Below are 19,777 nucleotides of genomic sequence, written 5' to 3' on the forward strand. Positions count from 1 at the left end.
GTCAACAGTTTTGTCTGCTTGACACAGCTGAACTCAGGGGTCGACCCTCTCCATCTTTGGCACAGATGACAAGGGCGACATTATATGCCAAGCCCTTAAAGCACTGTGCTTACACATTACTCCCCATCCCCAAATTTCACATGTTGGTCAAAGGACTCTGTGATCATTAGCATATACAAGACATCATACAGTAAACCCTATGTCAACTGTTTATATACAGCATGAGTAAATGCAGTTTTAAATCTGGTACTCTATCTCTTCTAATCTCTAAACTTCTCATCCATTTCTCCCTCTCTTTCTCTCACTTCTCTCGACCCTCCTCTCTCTCTCTCGCTCTCTCGCTCTCTATCTCTCTCTCCCTCCCTCCTCTCTCCCCCTCTCTCTCTCATAGTCCCGGCATACAGCCTATCTCATTGTAAGTGTGGGACTCTTGGCACAAGTTGTGCTGAATCATGTGGATATCAAACAATGACCGGCTGGACAAAATTGACAACGAATGAAATAACTTTGAGGGGGCGTGAGAAGGGGGGGGGGTGCAGGCAGAGCAGTGACCCCCCCCCAGGCCAACCTGCTCGGCCTATTGCAGGCTGGTCATGAGGGTAGCTTGGACACAGAAGACTGTTGGCAGGGTTTCCACCCCTGGGCGTGCCGTATATATTGAGCTGGGCATGCCATCACAAACACACTGGCACAGACAGGTACTGGTAAGAGATTCATGTTCGGTGCTCTCCTCATTTTCACAATGTTATACGCGAATTTTTTTCTAATTTTTATTAATTAATTACATGTAGAACTAACTTTGTTTTTGGTGTTCACGGATTCCGAACTTTACAATTGTGCCGTCAAAAGATGTTCTAAACAGCCAGTGGACCGTTTTACCTTTCAAATTGCATTTGGAAATACTTCTAGTCAAAAAGTACAGTAGTGGTTTGAAAGCAAAAACGTAATGCTTTTTGATGTATTTTCGAAGGAGAGTGACTCTCTCACCTTTGTTGACATACCTATTGCTTTCATCGGGCCAAACAGTAATAAGCCACGCAGGAAAACATACTTAGTGGACATCCGGTGGATCTTAACCATGTTTTCTCATTTCTCCACATGTTTCTCTGTCTCCTCTTAGTTTCATTAAAACCCCTCCAGTTCATTATGGCCACAGACCACCAGAACCCTGCATCTAAGCAGCAGCAGCCAGGGACCAGTGCTTTCAAGGTAAGGTGGAGTGGAGCAAGGACAAGGGCAGCCCATGGGACAGTGGAGAGCTTCCACAGTCCACACAAACGTACCGTTTCGACGTTAATTTAAATACATTCAGGTTTGGTAGATGTAGCCCTCGCATTGAAGTAGCATTCGGTCATTTCCCTCTTCGTCCACAGTTGATCATCTATGAGCAGGAGAACTTCCAGGGACGATGCCATGAGCTGACTGGTCCTTGTAACAACCTCCTGGAAGCAGGCGTGGAGAAAGTGGGCTCCATTCTGGTGCTGTGTGGACCGTGAGTGTGGGGCCAACAGAGAAAGAGCCAGAGCCAGAGAGAGGCAGAGAGAGAGAGAGAGAGAGAGAGAGAGAGAGAGAGAGAGAGAGAGAGAGAGAGAGAGAGAGAGAGAGAGAGAGAGAGAGAGAGAGAAAGAGAGAGAGAGAGGGCGATGGGGTGCAAGTTTCCCATGAAACACGGCACATAGATACATCAAGAAATAAATGAACCCATGATCCTTTTCCTCCTCCACCCCTTTCTGCCTCCTTTTCAGATGGGTGGGATACGAGCTGGCTATGTGTAAGGGGGAGCAGTATGTGTTTGAGAAGGGGGAGTATCCTCGCTGGGATTCCTGGACCAACAGCAGACGCAGCGAAACCATCTTGGCATTCCGCCCCATTAAAGTGGTAAAGCAGCACACCTCCTTCTCCACCACAAAAGCTCCACCCAGTCACCAGGTGTGCCGTCACTTGGCAACTGTCAGTTCTGTGCTCCTGGTTAGACTGTGTTCTCTTTATCTCGCTCTCTCTCAGGACAGCCAGGAGCACAAGATTGTCCTTTATGAAAACCCCAGCTTCGCTGGGAAGAAGATCGAGATCATAGATGACGATGTCCCCAGCTTCCACGCGCACGGTTACCAGGAGAAGGTCTCCTCTGTCAGAGTTCAGAGTGGCACGTGAGTCACCAACCACAGATTTCTACATCAGTGTCAGACACTGATGTCACTGATTTCAGTTGCATTCACCCAAAGTATTTAACCAGTCCCAGCACAGGAATCCTTTCTAAATGCATGTCTTCTTGTCTCTTCCACACCATGGCTGTCACATCTATGCTCCTCTTGCACCAGTTGGGTGGGGTACCAATATCCTGGCTACAGAGGTTTCCAGTACCTGTTTGAGAAAGGAGAGTACAAGGACAGCTCTGAGTTTGGGGCACAGATCCCTCAGATCCAGTCTGTTCGGCGCATCCGGGACATGCAGTGGCACCAGAGGGGAGCTTTCCACCCTTCCCCCTAAGCTTGTGACTCTTTCCTGCACCAACACCTTGCTGCCTGTGACCCCGATCCTCCCAGCTCTTTCCCCCAGTCCCTCAACCCACTCAAATTTGCATCGAAATGCCTCTTGCAATTGTTTTAGTTGCACCATTCTTCTAAAGAAAATTAATAAATCATTGTTGCCTTAGCCTATATTTGAAGTGTTCATTTGGTGTGTTTACACAGAATCATTTAGTTTGTACAACAACTTTATTCGCTCTTTATACATACAAGTCAAAAACAGTGGAAGAAAGCAGAGAAATTTGCATTTGATGACGTAATTTCCTTTATGGAGTAAACACCGGAAGCACATCAGCTCGAAGCTACATGAGGCTGTACAAAGCTAGCCAGTTATATAGCTTACGTTTCAGACCTGACTTTCGTAGAATAAGACCCATAACTTTGAGCGGTGATATTTATCAAGAACAGACGTTAAACGCCTGGGAGATTTGGTAATGCATGTAACTTATTGGGAGATCATTCGTATATCTAGCAAGCTTGTTAAGTAGCTAAGCTAAAATAACTAACTAGCTAACGTTAGGTGGTCTTTACTCTCTAAAGCAGTGTCTTGCTAGTTGTCAATATGTCAACATGTAGCGTTAAATAACAGTCTTATAGTTAATGTAAATTGTCTAAAAACCAGCGATCCAAAAGGAATGTTCTGCGTTTACTAACTCACCATACAACATCCATAGCTTTTTGCTTCTGTTTCAATGTTTGCTTTGTAGCTGTGAATCGTCGCAATGTTTTCCTTCCAGCTCTTGGCTAACTAGAATAAACTTGGATTCACAGACAACATGCCTGTCCTCTGCAGCAGCTGTGCAGAGAAGCGTGCGGTGCTGAAACGTCCTAAAACTGGCCACTCTCTCTGTAAAGAGTGTTTCTTTTGGGCTTTTGAGGAGGAGGTTCACCAGACAATACGTTTAGCACAGCTCTTCAAACAAGGAGAGACTGTTGGAATCGGTGCCTCTGGTGGGAAGGACTCCACTGTGCTTGCACATGTCATGAAAGTCCTCAACGAACGTTACAGCTATGGTCTTAAACTTCTGCTGCTGTCTGTGGATGAGGGCATCACAGGTTACCGTGACGATTCCTTGGAAACGGTGAAGAGGAACCAGCAGCAATACGACCTGCCTCTTAAGATAGTGTCTTATGAGGAGCTGTATGGCTGGACAATGGACGCCATAGTCAAACAGGTTGGACTGAAGAACAATTGCACTTTCTGTGGAGTTTTCCGAAGGCAGGCGCTGGACCGGGGAGCCATTATGCTGAAAGTGGATAAGATATGCACAGGTAACGTAAAACATGCAAACAAATCAGAGTGATCTCAAAAGACTGTGTCACCGTTTAAACGTGTGTCTCGCTCCGTTCAGGTCACAACGCAGACGACGTGGCCGAGACGGTTCTGATGAACGTCCTCCGAGGGGACATCGCCCGCCTGCGCCGCTGCACCTCCATCAGCACGGCCAGCGAGGGGGAGGGCGTGGGGGAGGGCGTGGTTCCCCGCTGCAAGCCCCTCAAGTACGCGTACGAGAAGGAGATCGTCCTCTACGCTTATTTCAAGAAGCTGGACTACTTCTCCACGGAGTGCATCTACTCTCCCAACGCCTACCGCGGCCACGCCCGGGCCTTCCTCAAAGACCTGGAGGCGGTGCGTCCCAGCGCCATCATGGACGTCATCCATTCTGGGGAGAACCTGTCTGTGCGGGAGGGCGTGAAGATGCCCGTTCAGGGGATCTGTGGCCGCTGTGGCTACATCTCCAGCCAGGCCCTGTGTAAGTCCTGCGTCCTGCTGGAGGGCCTGAACCGAGGCCTGCCCCGGCTGGGGATAGGGAAGCATCACCGCCTGCACGGGAAGATCCTCTCCCAGCAGCCTCTCACCCCGGAGGAGGAGAGGAAACTCAAAGCTGTAGACTTCTGAGAACTGGTGAAAAGAATCACTGATGGACTGGGTTCATGACACGTTGCATATCTCTCAAAAGTGTCCCAAAGCCAAATATGATAGGTTGTTATATTTGTATTTGAATTAACATGCCACCTCAATAGTAGCTATCATAGACAGGTAAGGAGTCAGCGAGTACAATAATTCCTCCCTCCTAGTTGCTGGATTGCGAGTACAGTTCACATGATACTAGTGCCTAGTTCAAAATATGATGTGCATAATAAACTTTTATGGTACAACAAACATGTTTAATATCTGTATAATAAAGTGTTATATTTATTTTGCCTACCATTTCCAATTTTTTATGGTTATTGCTTCAGTTCTTATAATCATGGCAGTACCTGACAATTGTGAATTTAGAGAATAGTGGACTCTTTCCCTTCACACACAGTTGGTGATTTGGACAGGTACAATTACAAGAGCCTTGTCCTCATTAATCGCATTTATGTTTTACATTATAACGTTTCAACAAGTGGTTATATTAAGTATATTCATTAAAAATAATGAGTGGAAATGAATGATTGAAGTCTCAACTGAAACTGTGGCCTCCAGGCCTGGTTTAATAAGGATTATAAATGTGACTTCCCTGACAAAAGTGTTTTATTTCCATGAAAGTAATCGTTCTTGTTGTATAAGTGTTTTTAGTGTTTGGAGAGAAGTAACAATATTTCTTTCCAACAATGTTTCCTTTGTAATATATCCATGTATCAGTTCTAGTCGCTAGAGGTCTCTCATCCGTCTGCCGAGGATAGGTTCTTTCATGTTGGATGCGCGTCCCCGTGAAGTAGCCTCCACAAGCACAGCACGGCGCGGTCTTGTAACTTCTGACCAACTTCTTCGGCAACGGGGAAGTTTTGGAGAGCAAATCCCGGACGCTGAAAAAAGTCTCAAAGTTATTAAGAAAGAAAACATTTCCAAAGGCAGGCCCCAAGTATGGAAGACTTAGGTGAGCTATTTTGAGTGTTTTCTTCTTCTGGTCATTGGTGTTTGTCCTGTGTAGCGGAAAGTACGGTGGACGCTGAAGCTAATGTTTTACGACGAAGCTGCAAAGATTGCTTTAATTTTGGGATAACCGACTGCATCCTGTAAATTCGATTCGTCTGTCCCGAATAGATTTTACATTCTTTTCGAGTTTAGTACAGTTGATATCCACATTTCAATTGTATCTAATGTACCTAAACTACCCACTTTATCTGTTGTTAATTATCTCAACAAAAATAGTTGAGAACAACATGCGTCATTAATCACCTGTAAAGGATTTTAATTGTGATAGAGCCAGACTAAAGTATGAATCCTAGTCCGTTAAATCACTAAGACTTGTTATTATGTCAATGCCAACATGGGATGCTATTGAACTGGAACAAATGCCTTTATGGTTTTGTTCAAGATCAACAAGGTAGAAGGTCAGATTGAGATGCAAGTATAAAGTAAAATTTACGCCTATACTTTTTCCTCTATGACTACAGTCCAACACAATTGCTGCTCATCTCAACTGTTGATGGATGATTGCAATAGTTAGAAAATGCATTTGGAGAAGTGGATGTTCCTCAAAATCTTGGTCCGTCTGTGATACTTTGTATAGTTATCTATTTTAACTCATTTGACTCATGCTGACTGAGTGTCAGAGTAGCCTATATTTGCAGCAGAATGGCTCGACAGTTCATTCTCATAAGGCCATGCATCATAGACCCCCACACAAAGAAACACCTGGAGCCAGGCGTATTCACACTGCAAACAGATACTGAAGTTTGACCTGGTTAATACAAGTGCACACATGTGTACACACACACACACACACACACACACACACCACATGCATTTCATGCACATCATGCTGTAGTGTAGAGAATGGAAACCTGCGCTATTCTATTTTGTGTATGTGTCTGGTTGACCTGTCAACTGTGCGTCACAGTTCACTGACCTCTCCCCCCAGGCCTTGAACTCTGAACCACTAATTTTGTTTTTACAGTTTTGATCACCTGGCCCTTTTTTCTAAATATGTCCAAGAAGAGTATTGTCGATTTAAAATAGTCTTTTATCATTAAACTACACGTGAAGACCCCAGTCCTAGTTTGAATAAAACATAGTCCATGTCCACCACTGCAGGGATGGCCCAAAAATAGCAGTGAGATGTGCTGTTGGATTGTTTAAGTGGAGAGATGAGGAGCCTTATTTTGTGCGTGCCCTGTTCAGAGAATACCTTTGGGTCGTATTAGATGCTAAAGCCGCCCCGGGCCAGTGAAAGGGCCGATTGTTAAGCGAGAGGGAGCCTGCAGTCTCACTTAAGTCGACCGGCCGAGGGAGGGGGCGAGGCCGCTGTGGAATGTTTAACATCACTGTTTGTCAGGGTCCAAGGCCAAATACTCACCGGGTCACGGCTCACCTCTTTCACCCACTCCCAGATCCACGAACGCTGCCTCCGAAGAGAGGAGTCCAAGTCCAAGCCCCTCTCTCCACCCCCACTCTCCACCACCCTCCCACCCCTCGTTCAGAGATGACTGGGAGTTAGGTTGGGGTGACATGCTGGTGGAGAAACCCGATCAGATGCCCCATCACAGGGCCTGACCCACCGTCCTCTCCCCTTTCCCCTTGGCTCTGTGTGTTGCGATGCTCCCGCAACTGACCCTCACCCAGATTCCATAGTGGAGTTTGGGGATTCCATAGTGAATGCTGCTTAGAAGAGGCCTCTGATTTTCCAGCCCGGCCGAGGGAGGGGGGGGGGGGGGCATTATAACTGTTGTTCCAGGGACCAGGTGGCGTCCATCCCCAGCAGTACTGATGTGGCCTCGGGGGGCGAGCCCTCCCCCCAGGTGTGACTCTTAACCACATGTGACGGCCAGACACGGTGTCAGTGTCAGAGGGCCTGCCTCGCCAAGGGTGTTTGATTTGGGGCAGAATGTGAAGTCAGCCCCCTGCTTTGTGTGAATTCCTCAGGCTCCTGTGAGGTCCATGGCAGAGCTGTGACTGACCCTGAGGGTCTGGAGCTCGACAGGGATCTAAGGCCCTTATCTATGCCCGTGGGTAAATTCACCACAGGAAGATATTAGAACTTCTGGTTGTGAGGAAAGGGTAGCCTATCAAGGAAAGGTCTGACTGCAGACCATCTGTTGATGGTCATGATAGCCCTGTTGTAATCCTCCTTTCGCAAGGAGTACTTGTTAATTAATCAAAGAGTACTATACTCTCCAGGTCAAGGGAATACTATACATTTTCAGAGTTGCAAGTGAGGGTGATCTGAATGATTTAAATAAAATAAAAAACCATAATTGTCCTTAGTGAGTTGTGGATTTCAGCACGTCAGCACTAAATTAGTGCTACCAGACTAGGCCTAATCATCCTCCCATTGAGAGTTTCGGGGTTAGGTTGGAGTATGCTGGCTGATACACACCACCCCTAGCCTGTGTGTTAGCAGGCTGGCCTTCTGGTCGAATGGGAGGGTCCTGACTGTAAATCAGTCTGGGTCGAGGGCTCCACACCCATCCTGTTCTGGGCCTGGGGAGGGGAGCTGTGTAGCTGACATCATCGCTTAGGCAACAGACCCTGCTTTACATCCTGGGGAAACAGCGGAGAAAACAATGAGCAGAATCAGTGTTGTTGGCCAGGAAACGGAGGGAGGGGTGCGGGGGATTTACACTGTCATACGGCTGTTATGGGGGTGTTTTGACTAATAAAAGTCAGCCACACATTCCCCCTGCTGCCTCTCTTGTCTTTGTTTCTCTCTGTGTGTGTGTGTGTCTCTCTCTCTTTGTCTCTCTCTCTGTCTCTCTCTCTCTCCCCTGGCCTTGGCTCAGAAAGCAGTGCTGATTATTTTCCTGACGGGTCAGAGTTACTGCGGAGGAATCCGAGTGCTGGCTGGATTCTTCCCACATTACTCAAGCTGGGACACCCCAGGGCATGGCGTTCAGACCTCAAAGAGCCTCAGTGTGGCTCTGCTCTCGCTGAGAAGCCAGGGACAGGGCTGCTGTGTAAAGCGGCCTGGCGTTTCCAGGGGACGGTGTGTTTCTCAGGCGCTGTGTTTCACAAGCAGCAGATTACGGAGAGGAAAGACAAGCCCGTCATTCTGTCGGGCTTTTACCACAGTTCCGCCCTGTTAACCTCGCACATTATTCACCGCCGACTTCTCACACGAACTGACACTCTTACACATTCGAATGGGCGCAATCTGTCGGAGCAGGGCCGATGTGTCTAAAGACATGGGTTTGACTGGTCCATATGCCAGGGCAGAAACATAGCGTGAGGGGATAGAATGTTTGAGTTTGTCTTCGCTGTCTGTGTGTCAGTGTGTGACTGTGTACGTACAGTCTTCAGGTCCCCCCCTGTCATATGATTTACTGACCTGTGTGGAAGTGCTTTTATTTTGGTCCAGCTTCTCTTGAGGGGGAGTGTCATCTTTCGGCTACAGGACTACTTGGCCGGGTATTTTTAGCGGTGTTTACTTTGAAGCCATGCCCCCATCTTGCCCGAAGATCTCTCTGTATGTTCTGATACCCCACCTCTCTCTTGTACCCCTGTGTGTTCTTGTGGGTCCCGTCCTAAGTGAGTCCTCCATGCTTCGAGCAGGTTCTCCTCTGGGTCTCCTTGTACAGTAGCCTCCCCCTCCTCCTCCCCCTCCCCCCTTCCTCCCCCTCCTCCTCCCCCTCCGTCCCTGCCTGCAGTTAAATGGTAAATGGACTGCATTTATATAGCGCTTTTCTACCTTAGCGGTACTCAAAGCGCTTTACAATGTTTGCCTCTCATTCACCCATTCATACTCTTAATCACACATACCGACGGCAGCGAGCTACCATGCAAGGCGCCGGCCTGCCTATCGGGAGCAACTTGGGGTTCAGAGTCTTGCTCAAGGATACTTCGGCACATGGCCTGGGAGGAGTCGGGGATCGAACCGCCAACCTTGCGATTAACAGACAACCCTCTCTACCCCCTGAGACACAGCCGCCCCAGTTCTGCAGTTCTGCCTGGTATCCCCACCGGCCTCCACCGGCCTCTACCCCTCCACCCCTCCACCCTGGCCCCTGTCTCTCTTGTTTGATATAAATACCATGTTGGGCTGGCCTGATGGGATAATGTTTCTGGCTGTGACCAGCTCTGCTCTTTGCTCCCCAGCTATAAACAGGTGAGCCGAGGGCCCCGGTGGCCCATCGCTGTGTCCTGTGCGTTAATGGGAAGGATTAGCCAGCCTGCCTGGTTGCTGGGAAAGCGTGGCTCTCTGGGAGTAGGCGCAGTAAAATCACTGACATCTCTCTCTTACCCTGGAATTCCAAGCACGCTGTACTTTGCGGAAGAGGCCCTGTAATTATCTATTTAATGTTGGATTTTCACCCTCACCCTGACAGATTTGTTTGTATTTCTTTTTTTTATTTTTATTACGAGGTTCCCTGCTAAATGAACACAATGAGGATTCTGTTTGACCTCCTGGTATGGAAGAACATTGTTTTGCTTGTTTTCTTTTAAAGTTTGCCAGCGTCATGCCAAGCTTCTCTCCTCCCCCCCCCCCCCGTGCCTTACACTCCTCTGCCACCCTCTGTCCGTCCCTAGCGGGGCTTGTTTCTCTGAGGCGGACAGTGGAATGTCTGGAATTCCCCATGCACCTTCCCGCCCATCAGATAAAGGCTGCAGGACTGTGCAGGACTGTGCAGGATTGTGGGGGGGGGGGGGGTTACACAGGCAAGAATGTACATGTACCCACCACACGAAGAAGGCACATGCAGTACTAAAAGCAGGACGTACTTGAAAGCGGTTGGTCTGAACACTATTGAGTTTGTTTAGGGTTTTTTACTGAAAATGTGTGTTATGGCAACATGATGTGAATCATTTTGGTGGTTTTTATTATGCAATTACGTCATCTCGGCCTCCCTGGTCTTGGCCTGTTCCTCCTCTGCAGAGCTGATCAGCCTCGCACAATGGAATCTTGGTCAGGATGTTTTCTGAAAGAGCTGGACTCTTAAACCATCTCCCCCCCTGCTGCTATGGAAAAGATTAGTCTGCTACTTGGATTACTGTACTTGTTTGCATTCTTAATGCCTCTAACTCCCCAAGGACAAGCCTGGGCCACCTCCCCCTCAGTCCGTCCCCTCAGACTCCTTGCTACCCCCTGCAGGACACCCCCTCCTGAAGACACACACATCCCATCCAGATCAAGCCTCCTCTCTGGCGGTTATCCGCCTTGCATTAGCGTATCAGCTTAGCACCCATGTACATGAACACTAACTGTAATTTGTGGGGGTCAGATGGCTGAGCGGTTAGGGAGTCGGGCTATTAATCAGAAGGTTGTTGGTTCGATTCCCGGCTGAGCAAAATGACGTTTTGTCCTTGGGCAAGTCACTTCACCCTACTTGCCTTGGGGAGAATGTCTCTGTACTTACTGTAAGTCGCTCTGGATAAGAGCGTCTGCTAAATGACTAAATGTAAATGTAATGTAATTGCCATACAAAAAATAAGCTATATTTAATCCTTTAATGAGATTGTTGTCCAGGTTAGGTGAGATAGCTGCTGCAGGCAGCAGAGGGGAGGGGAGGTCTGCATCTGGTAGCAGATATTGAGGAGCTGAGCTGGGCCCAGCGGCCCTCTCCAGATGGGAGGAATAGTGAGGCTGGCTCGCTGCCACCATTCAGGTCGTTCGGTTCCTCCCAGACAGCCGTAGCCCACGTCATCCCAGTTGGGAACAGATTGTGTACAGAGCATTTTGGGAGAACTGTGTGATTGGGTCTTATAGGAATTAGGTGATGAATGACTCCATTGCTGGAGTGCGGTACGGAAACCAAAGTTGGGAAGTCGAGACAATCGGGCCTGTGTTTTGAGGCCTTTGTTGTGTGAGTGATGAAGTCAACTTGAGTAAGACCTTGTTTAGCATGTCAGCACCAGGTGCAGATTATTTTGAGCTGGTAGTTATATTTCAACATGTTTGCGCTGTCTTGGGCTAGGCTACTTGCTGAGCTTACCGTTTTAAATAGGGTCCGCTTCCCATGCAGTTAGAGTGCACGTCTTGAACGTTGAGCCACTGGGCTGGATGGGGTCTTTCTGTGGCCTTTATAACATCCTCTTTACCCGGGAGGAAGTCATGTGGTGGGAAGTTGCGGTGGAGAAGTTGTTCAGGGCTGCGGTAGCACGAAATACGTAACAAAACCGCGCCTTTCGTACATTCACAGTGGCTGCTCCCGTCTGCGTGCGTTGGGGGAGTTAATAAATAGAACCGGTGTGAGGTGTGAGGAATTGGACAGTTTACACTGACCCTGGTGCCTGTCCCAAACCACGCCCTCCTCCCGTGCGTGCTCCCCCCCCCCCCCCCCCCAGCACCCCTCAATCCCTCCCCTGCCACTGCACCCTAGACAGCTAGTCACTACCGGGGACTGGAACAGCCTGGTGGAAGACTGTGAGTAAAACATTTTTTGGTTTGTGTGGGATTAGCAGACTTGAAATACAGTGATAAGTCAGTATTTGCGATATTTGAATAGTGTCCTGCCTGCCTGTTTGGATTGAATGTGTTGTCTTGCGCTGGTTGCTTGGAGGAGCAGTTTTCTGTGTGTTTGAAGGCTGTCTCTCAGGTTATTTCGTCTTTAGAAGTAACCTGACCTTTATGATTCGCCTCTGAGGCAATGAACCAACTGGTGTCCGAGTCGAAGACGTTTCTAGATAAAGCAAGAGTGGACTCCCTTTGCCACTCTAGAGAATGCACAGACATTTTACAGGCTATTCTTGACTGACTGGGGATGGACAGACTGGGTGATGTAAGCACCTATTTTGTTCTGGCACGTCAACAGCCACTCAGCAGGGTAAAACGCTACCCCCTTAGTTACTGTAGGTCTGTCTGTCCATCTGAATGTCTGTCTGGTCCTGCCTCACACAGACTCTTCGAAAAGGGGAAGTTAAGAAATCGTTTTCCAGTGAAAAGGCTTGGCTGAGGTACATGACCAAGCGACAGACAGACATACATACAGACAGACAGACAGACTGACACCCAGTCAGGTACTGTCAGCAGCCATGTATTTTTAGGCACTCGCTCGGCTGATTGATGGACAGAGAGAAAGTTTGGGAGGTCCAGGGGGAGGAATGTTTACCTGACTTACAGGGTTTGGGTGTGACTGGGCTTTGTCACAAGCGGTGCCATGCCATGAGGACCATGACGGGGGCGTGACCTTGGCTCCCGCGGGCCAGGACGGGCGCCGTGGGCCTCAGTCTTTATGACGTGACGAGCCTGGGTGACCGTTTGGAACGAGAGGCGGCTGTTGCACGCATCCATTGCTAGCCTACAGAGCTTATAACCGGCTGACTCACGGCCCAGGCAGGGGCCCTCTGTCGGGGGGTGAGACGTGTTGAAACCCCCCTTGTCGTTTCCGTGCAGACGCGCTGCTGGCGGACCTGGAGTCGACGACGTCCCACATCTCCAAGCGGCCCGTGTTCCTGCCGGACGAGACGCCCTACTCCATCCCCACCGGGGGGAACTCCTTCCAGGAAGATGTGTCTCTCCCGCCCCCGGTGCCCCCCCCTCCCTCAGCCGAGGCCCTGAACGGCTCTGTGATCGACCCCCCGGGGTCCCTGCACTCCTCCCAGCAGGTGAGGAACCCAGACGCACCCCTGACACGCCTCATGCCCGTGTCCTCTATGTACCAGGCTGACTGGATGTTTGTGTGTGTGTGTGTGTGTGTGTGCAGTCGTTGGGCTCAGCCCAGAAGAGCTCGTGGTCCCAGGACAGCAACAGCCCCACCCTGTCTCACATAGAGGAGGATCACGTCTACAGGTGAGGACCTAGCCACACAGCCAGACGCCCTCCGTCTGTCCCCGTTTCCCCAGTAAACAGCCGGTGTCTCTCTCTCACTCCCTCTCCCTCTTCCCCTCTCTCTCCCTCTTCCCCTCTCTCTCTCTCTCTCTCAGCTTCCCAAACAAACAGAAGTCGTCCGACTCCTCCGCCTCCGCCATGAACTCGGCCTTGGGCAGCAACCTGTCAGAGCTGGACAGACTGCTTCTGGAGCTCAACGCTGTCCAGCAGAACTCGCCCTCCTTCCCCACCACAGGTACACACACACACACACACACACACACACACACACACACACAGCTCTGTCAACAGAGGGTTTGTCTCAGAGTTTGAAAGGGAAAACATCGATGCGTACGACAGTGTTGGTAGCAGGCGTTTCCAGGGTCGTGCTTGTGTGTGTTGACAGAGGAGGCCGCCCCGCCCCTGCCCTCCTGCAGCATCACCCACTACGAGAACGGGGTGGGCCCCTCCTCTCAGGACAAGCCCAAGAGGAACGGCACCCGGGGGGGCGAGGAGGGCCGCCCTACCGTGGAGAGCCTGCTGGATGAGCTGGAGGGCTCTGTTCCCACCACCAGGTAAGAACCCCCCCCTGGAGCCGGGCTACGGTGTGCTTCTGGGGGCTGCGTGCAGGGTGGATGTGGTGGTCTCTGTAACCAGCTGTGTCGTGTTTCCCCAGCCCCAGCCCCTCGGTGCTCCACAGTGAGCTGGACACGCCCTCCCAGCAGCAGGCCAGAATCTCAGCCTCCTGTGCCACCCGCGAGCTGGATGAGCTCATGGCCTCCCTGTCTGACTTTAAGGTGTGTGTGTGTGTTGACGAGTGTCTGTACGGTTCTCGCCCTTGATCTGCTTGATCTTTCTCTTTCATGACTGTCAAGTTCTACTCGGTTTGACTCTCTCCTTAACGCCCTCTTCATCTGCTTTCCTGTCCTGTCCTGTCCTGTCCTGTCCTCCAGCCTAGCTCTCTGGGCTCTGTGAACTCTGACGCCCACCTTGATCAGGCGGGAGTCTCCCCCACCCCTCTGGGCGTCCGTCCTCCAGGTCCCGCCTCCTCCCCCTCCCCAGCCGTCCCCTCCCCCCTCCTCCCCCCCCGGCCCTTCTGCGACTCCCCCGTGTTCTCGCACCCGCCGTCTCTGGAGCTCCACATCGAGGAGGAGGGCGGGGCGGAGGGCGGGGCCACGCCCCGCGCGGCCCCGCCCCCGCGGAGCCCCCCCTCCCCCCTCTCGACGGCAAGCGATCTCGAGGCGGACGCCGTCGCCAACGTGTCGCCCGTCATGCTGTCCTATCAGCACAGGTCCCTGGTGGTCCTCTCCCACGCCTCCAGCCCATCCCCCCCCCGTACGAGCCCCCTGAGACCAGGGCCCAGTCCCGTCCACAGCCCTAAACCCTCGCCCAGTCCCATCAGCCCCCCCTGCAAGCCCCCCAGTCCCTCCCTCGAACTCTTCTCAGTGACGGTAGAAGAGCTCTCCTGTGAACTCGAACCCACGGCCAACGGCCTCAGCCTCCTGCGGGATCTCGATCTCAACTTCTCCAGCCCGGCTCCCTTCAAGAGCTTCACTCCCCCCCTCGCCCACGCCCCCAAGTCCCCCTCCCCTGCCAGCATCACCAAGTCCCCCTCTCCCACCGTCGCAGCTCCCAAGCAGCCCTCGCCGTCTCCAGCCACGTCCAAAGCCCCCTCCACCCCGGTATTCACCAGGAAGGAGCCTAACCCCCCAGCCCAGGGAAGCAGCCCCCTGGCTGGGCACGTGTCCCCGGCGACGGACCCCTCCCTGGATGAAGCCCTGGACAAGCTGCTGGCCATGAGCTTCAGTAAGATGGAGAACGACCGAGCGGCCCAACTGGAGAGGGAGGTCCCTCAGCTGAAGAGGGAGACCCTGGGCCTGAACAGACACGCCGTGCGGGAGGTCCACGAGGAGGCGGTGGTGCCCGCCGACCGGAGGGACGTCCAGCCGGACACCAGCACCCAGGACGGCTCGGTGGACGGCTGCATGGACGGCCAGCGGGACGTGCTGGACTGGGCCGACGTGGAGCTCAACATGTCCCTCCACGACGGCATGGACGGCTCCATGACCTCGTACACGGAGAGGCCGTACACGGACGGCAGCATGACCCCCCTGACCGAGGCCAGCTGGATGGACGAGTCGCTGACCCCGTCCTCCTGCCCCGGGACGCCTGACGCCGCCTTTGACCTGCCCCTGCTCCAGCCCGCCACCCTGGACAGGATGTCTGCCTCGGGACATGTATGGCTCTTCCCCGCGCTCTGGCTCCGCCCCCTCGCTGACCCGCCTGCACAGAAATGCACTGTGGCTAGTAACGTGTGCTGTGTCATTGCTAATCTACACATCACGGTTAGCTCTCCTGGGGGCTATTTCATATCCAGATATTTACACATGCAAACGGCTGAATCTGATTGGCTGTATTTTTGTTCTAGCTTGTGAGATGTAAACCCCCCCTCACAAACACACACACACACCCCAGTCACCTGTTGTCACCAGTGTAGCATGACGCTTGTAAAGGACCAGTGAGTGCCCTGGGGGTGTGTGTTGCTAAGCCGCGTGAGGGCTGGGGAGGGGAGGTGGGGGGTGTCTGAGCATGTAAGAACCGCATGGAGTGTGACACCGAGCCCAGCGGCTCTCCCAGAACGTTCCACCGGGGCTCCCCCTGCATCCCGGCTTTTGATTGGCTTGCGGTTGGTCCCCTCATCTAACTGGACCGCCTCCCAGCTGGATGTTCTAACCAGGACGCGCGGAGGGACTCCTAGATCAGGGGTGTCTGACGAGATCCTTGTTCTCCCAGCTCAAGTCAGTCATCAGACGCACTAAGGAGACCCCGAATGTGCACCCCATGTACCGTGACGGGCTCCTGCGCAGGAAGATGGGGCCCATCATCGTCAACAAGAGCAGCTCCCAGGACCGCCTCATAGAGGAGCTCCAGGGGAAGCTGGGGATCGGCCGCGCCGAGCGCCGCCGCAAGCAGCCCGACGACTGGCTCACCGAGGGCGTCATCGTCATGTCCAAGCCCCAGCGCTTCCGCCCCGAGGGGGCGGGGGTCGAGGTGGACAAGGTTGGCCCCCCCCCCCGCGGACAACGCGTCCTCGCCGTCAGGGTCACGTCCTCGGCATATCACCGGAGAGACTTTGTCTCCCCGTTTTGCATTGAGAAATGTATTTTCCTTTTTCTTTTTCCTCTCATTTTCCTGTGTTGTTCCTCTGTGTCTGCTCTCCTCTCTCCTCCTCAGATCATCATCCCCCCAGAGTCCCCCGTCCCTCAGAGGAAGATCATCCTCCCTCCTCCGTCCCCCCCCGCCCCCCGCCGCCCGCCCCCCGTAGAGGAACGCACCCCCCCGCCGCCTGTCAAACTGGCCCCTCTCCCCGTGCCCCCGCCTCCTCCTCCTCCTCCTCCTCCCCCCACGCCCCCTCCACAACCCCCCCAGGAGCCCATCCCTGCCCCTCCCCAGCAGCCAAAGCCCCCGCCTGTCCCCGTGCAAAGGCCCCCCTCCCCTAAACCGGAGCCCCCTCGGCCCGTCCCCCAAGCCCCGGCCCCCCAGCCTCCACCCGTGGAGCTGCCACCTCCCCCGCCCCCCAAAGTTCTGGTGTCGGTCGGCTGTCAAACAGAATACGACCCCATCTTCCCTCCGATGCAGGCATGGATCTCGTTTTCTGTGTCTGATTCACCTAAAACACTCTTCTTTTTCATGTGTCTTGTCAACTCAGAATTGTGTGTGTGCGCAGTATGTGTTTTGTGAGACACAGAGAATACGTGGTGCTCTGTTCGCCCTCTGACCCTCCGTCCTTCCCCCAGATCATGGCTCAGGGGAAGGGCGGGGCCCCCGGAGGTCCTCCGACGCAGGTTAACAAGCTGGACAACATGCTGGGCAGCCTGCAGTCTGACCTCCACAAACTGGGCGTGCAGACCGTGGCCAAGGGCGTGTGTGGGGCCTGCTGTAAACCCATAGTGGGACAGGTGAGGGGATTCGAGTTGGGTCAAGTAGACGCTAGTTCTAAAGCTACAGAATGTTTTTTTTTTACCTTCGCTAGGTCAGCAGGATTATGTCCATTCTATCTCTTGTCTGTCTGACTAGGTGGTCACTGCCATGGGGCGTACATGGCACCCCGAGCATTTTGTGTGCACACACTGTCAGGAGGAGATAGGCTCCAGGAACTTCTTTGAGCGGGATGGCCAGCCCTACTGTGAGAAGGACTACCACAACCTGTTCTCCCCGCGCTGCTACTACTGCAACGGACCCATACTGGATGTTAGTAGAACGCGCGCACACAATTCCCCTACATGCACACACATGCGCACGAACACACGCTACTTGGAAGAAAGGAGAGTAACGTGTTGTTTTGTTGCCCGTGTACAGAAAGTTGTGACGGCGTTGGACCGGACATGGCACCCAGAGCACTTCTTCTGTGCTCAGTGCGGATCGTTCTTCGGCCCGGAGGGTGAGTACTCGCCTCCCGCTCTGCCCGCACACCCGTCACTCCAGACGTCCAGTCCAGCTAACCCGCGCTTCCCGTGTGTCTCCCCCCCCGAAGGCTTCCACGAGAAGGACGGCAAGGCGTACTGCAGGAAGGACTACTTTGACATGTTTGCGCCCAAGTGCGGCGGCTGCGCCCGCGCCATCCTGGAGAACTACATCTCCGCCCTCAACTCCCTCTGGCACCCCGAGTGCTTCGTCTGCAGGGTCGGTGCCACGCGCCGCCTCTTTGTCGCGACCAAACAAAGCACGCCGTTGTTCATCCCCCCCCGATCCGTAAAACGTGTCCTTCTCTCTTTGTTTTCGCCCCCTTGCAGGAGTGCTTCACCCCCTTCGTGAACGGCAGTTTCTTTGAGCACGACGGCCAGCCTTACTGCGAGGTGCACTACCACGAGCGCCGCGGCTCGCTCTGCTCCGGGTGCCAGAAGCCCATCACCGGCCGCTGCATCACCGCCATGGCCAAGAAGTTCCACCCGGAGCACTTTGTCTGTGCCTTCTGCCTCAAGCAGCTCAACAAGGGCACCTTCAAGGAGCAGAACGACAAGCCCTACTGCCAGGGCTGCTTTGTCAAGCTTTTCAGTTAGAGGGGGAGGATGACAGAGAGAGAACGAGAGAGAGAGAGAAAGAAAGAGAGAAAGAAAGTATACGCCTGTATGTATTCAAGTGAGTTTGGGAAAAGGGGGTAACACCGAATGTTTCTCAGAAAGGTTGTATTTGAGGGATGTCTGCGTACAGATGTCTAACTATGGAATAATGTATTGCTCAAGTATGTAGGTGTCAGTATATGTAGTTTAGGTATAATGTGCTGGAGATTCCAACAGTCTCCCGATAGCGCCTGGAGTGTAATGGATCTAGTCACGCTCAGGCTTGCCTCTGCTCTCTTCTGATGCTCAAACAGCGTGGTTTTCTTCAAGCCCTAACAGTTAACCTGAAATAGTTAGGGTACGTGCTTGCTGACGTGAACACTGTACGAACACATTGAAACACATGACAAGTGTTTGAGGTATGTTGCTCACTGGTTGAGTGTTTTTGTTTGAAACCATTAAAAATGTGTCAATATATTATAGCAGGAAGCAGGCATTAAGCAGTTGACCTGTTGTTTTCTTTTTTTTATCTTGTGAAAACTTTGCTCAACTGGTTAAAAATAGGCTCTTGTGACATTTTACCACTTTTCTCATCCTGTGACCGAGAACATAACTGAACGTATAATTGTAGCATTGACTGGAAATAGGCTGTCAGTGGTCAGATTTATTTTTGTACTTGTGACTGCATGGTCAAGACATCAACACCCTCGAGGACTCAAACACACACAGGTTTATAGATCCATTTTCTGACTCATCACATTAACCCTCATGTACTTTAAAATGAATCATTCAATAATTCAAAATTCTAAGATATCACTGTAATACATTTAGTTGGAATGTCATCTCAGGTTTCAATCAAGTCTAATTTCCTCCTGAAAATATCCTGAAGCATTTTTGTAAATATTCTCGTTCAAAGCGCTGGTCATTTCAAATGTATGTCCATCTCTTCAATAACCACTCTTTCAGAGACCTGAGAAGGGCTAGCTGACAGCTTTTGTCTTTGCCATTTTTTCAACAGCAAACAACGATGCATTTCACATTTTGTAAAAAGCATTATTGCAAAGAACACCCCAAGTTGCCTACACAGTGGCAATTGTTTTTTGCAATGGTCTGCACCAAGACTTTCTCATTGTAGCCGTATAAAAAAATCGTTGTTGGGTCCTTGATTCCATATTCTTCAAGGATTTTATTTCTTTGCCAATGTCTTTTACACTGGTGAAACCAGCAAAATACTGATTGAAGGACTCATTTGTGGTCTGATCTTTCAGTCAGTCCACTGGATAAGTTAGAAATGGTCTGAAAGTGAGCTCAGATAACAAAGGACAGGGGATGAGTTGAACCTAGCCTACTGTTGTCTGTCTACACTAGTTGAATTTTTTTGGCTTATTACATCTATCATGTAATGTGCATTATATTGGGCCTGTATGTTTTCAGGGATTTACACCCAGAGCCTTTTAATTTCTTTGTGCTGTGTTATATTTAAGAAATCTTGTCCAGAATCATTTAAAGAGTGTTATTT

At 51.6% G+C, this 19,777-nt stretch overlaps 3 protein-coding genes across 4 annotated transcripts; all 3 read left to right on the plus strand.

The window, feature by feature from the left end:
* The first annotated feature begins 637 nt into the window (after positions 1-637).
* On the plus strand, positions 638-2,657 carry crybb2 (crystallin, beta B2). The gene is made up of 6 exons (XM_062454907.1): positions 638-704; positions 1,121-1,209; positions 1,374-1,492; positions 1,746-1,878; positions 2,005-2,147; positions 2,319-2,657. The coding sequence occupies exons 2-6, from the start codon at positions 1,147-1,149 to the stop codon at positions 2,485-2,487; spliced, it is 627 nt and encodes a 208-aa protein (XP_062310891.1). The 5' UTR covers positions 638-704; positions 1,121-1,146; the 3' UTR covers positions 2,488-2,657.
* A 130-nt stretch (positions 2,658-2,787) lies between these two features.
* ctu1 (cytosolic thiouridylase subunit 1 homolog (S. pombe)) lies at positions 2,788-4,731 on the plus strand. The gene is made up of 3 exons (XM_062454903.1): positions 2,788-2,956; positions 3,297-3,797; positions 3,878-4,731. Exons 2-3 carry the CDS (start codon positions 3,302-3,304, stop codon positions 4,423-4,425), a joined length of 1,044 nt encoding a protein of 347 aa, XP_062310887.1. The 5' UTR covers positions 2,788-2,956; positions 3,297-3,301; the 3' UTR covers positions 4,426-4,731.
* Positions 4,732-5,208: 477 nt separating this feature from the next.
* On the plus strand, positions 5,209-18,764 carry pxnb (paxillin b). Of its 2 annotated transcripts, XM_062454884.1 has the most exons (14): positions 5,209-5,392; positions 12,785-12,996; positions 13,095-13,180; positions 13,315-13,454; positions 13,605-13,773; positions 13,875-13,995; positions 14,152-15,435; positions 15,992-16,258; positions 16,433-16,837; positions 16,996-17,157; positions 17,276-17,449; positions 17,558-17,639; positions 17,733-17,881; positions 17,992-18,764. In XM_062454884.1, exons 1-14 carry the CDS (start codon positions 5,380-5,382, stop codon positions 18,256-18,258), a joined length of 3,531 nt encoding a protein of 1,176 aa, XP_062310868.1. In that variant the 5' UTR covers positions 5,209-5,379; the 3' UTR covers positions 18,259-18,764. The 2 variants fall into 2 exon arrangements, with proteins under 2 accessions (XP_062310868.1, XP_062310869.1); XM_062454885.1 differs by lacking the exons at positions 14,152-15,435; positions 15,992-16,258; positions 16,433-16,837 and having other exon boundaries at positions 5,220-5,392.
* Positions 18,765-19,777: the final 1,013 nt, after the last annotated feature.

Source organism: Osmerus eperlanus, chromosome 28 (genome assembly GCF_963692335.1).
Source record: "Osmerus eperlanus chromosome 28, fOsmEpe2.1, whole genome shotgun sequence".
NCBI lineage: Eukaryota > Metazoa > Chordata > Actinopteri > Osmeriformes > Osmeridae > Osmerus > Osmerus eperlanus.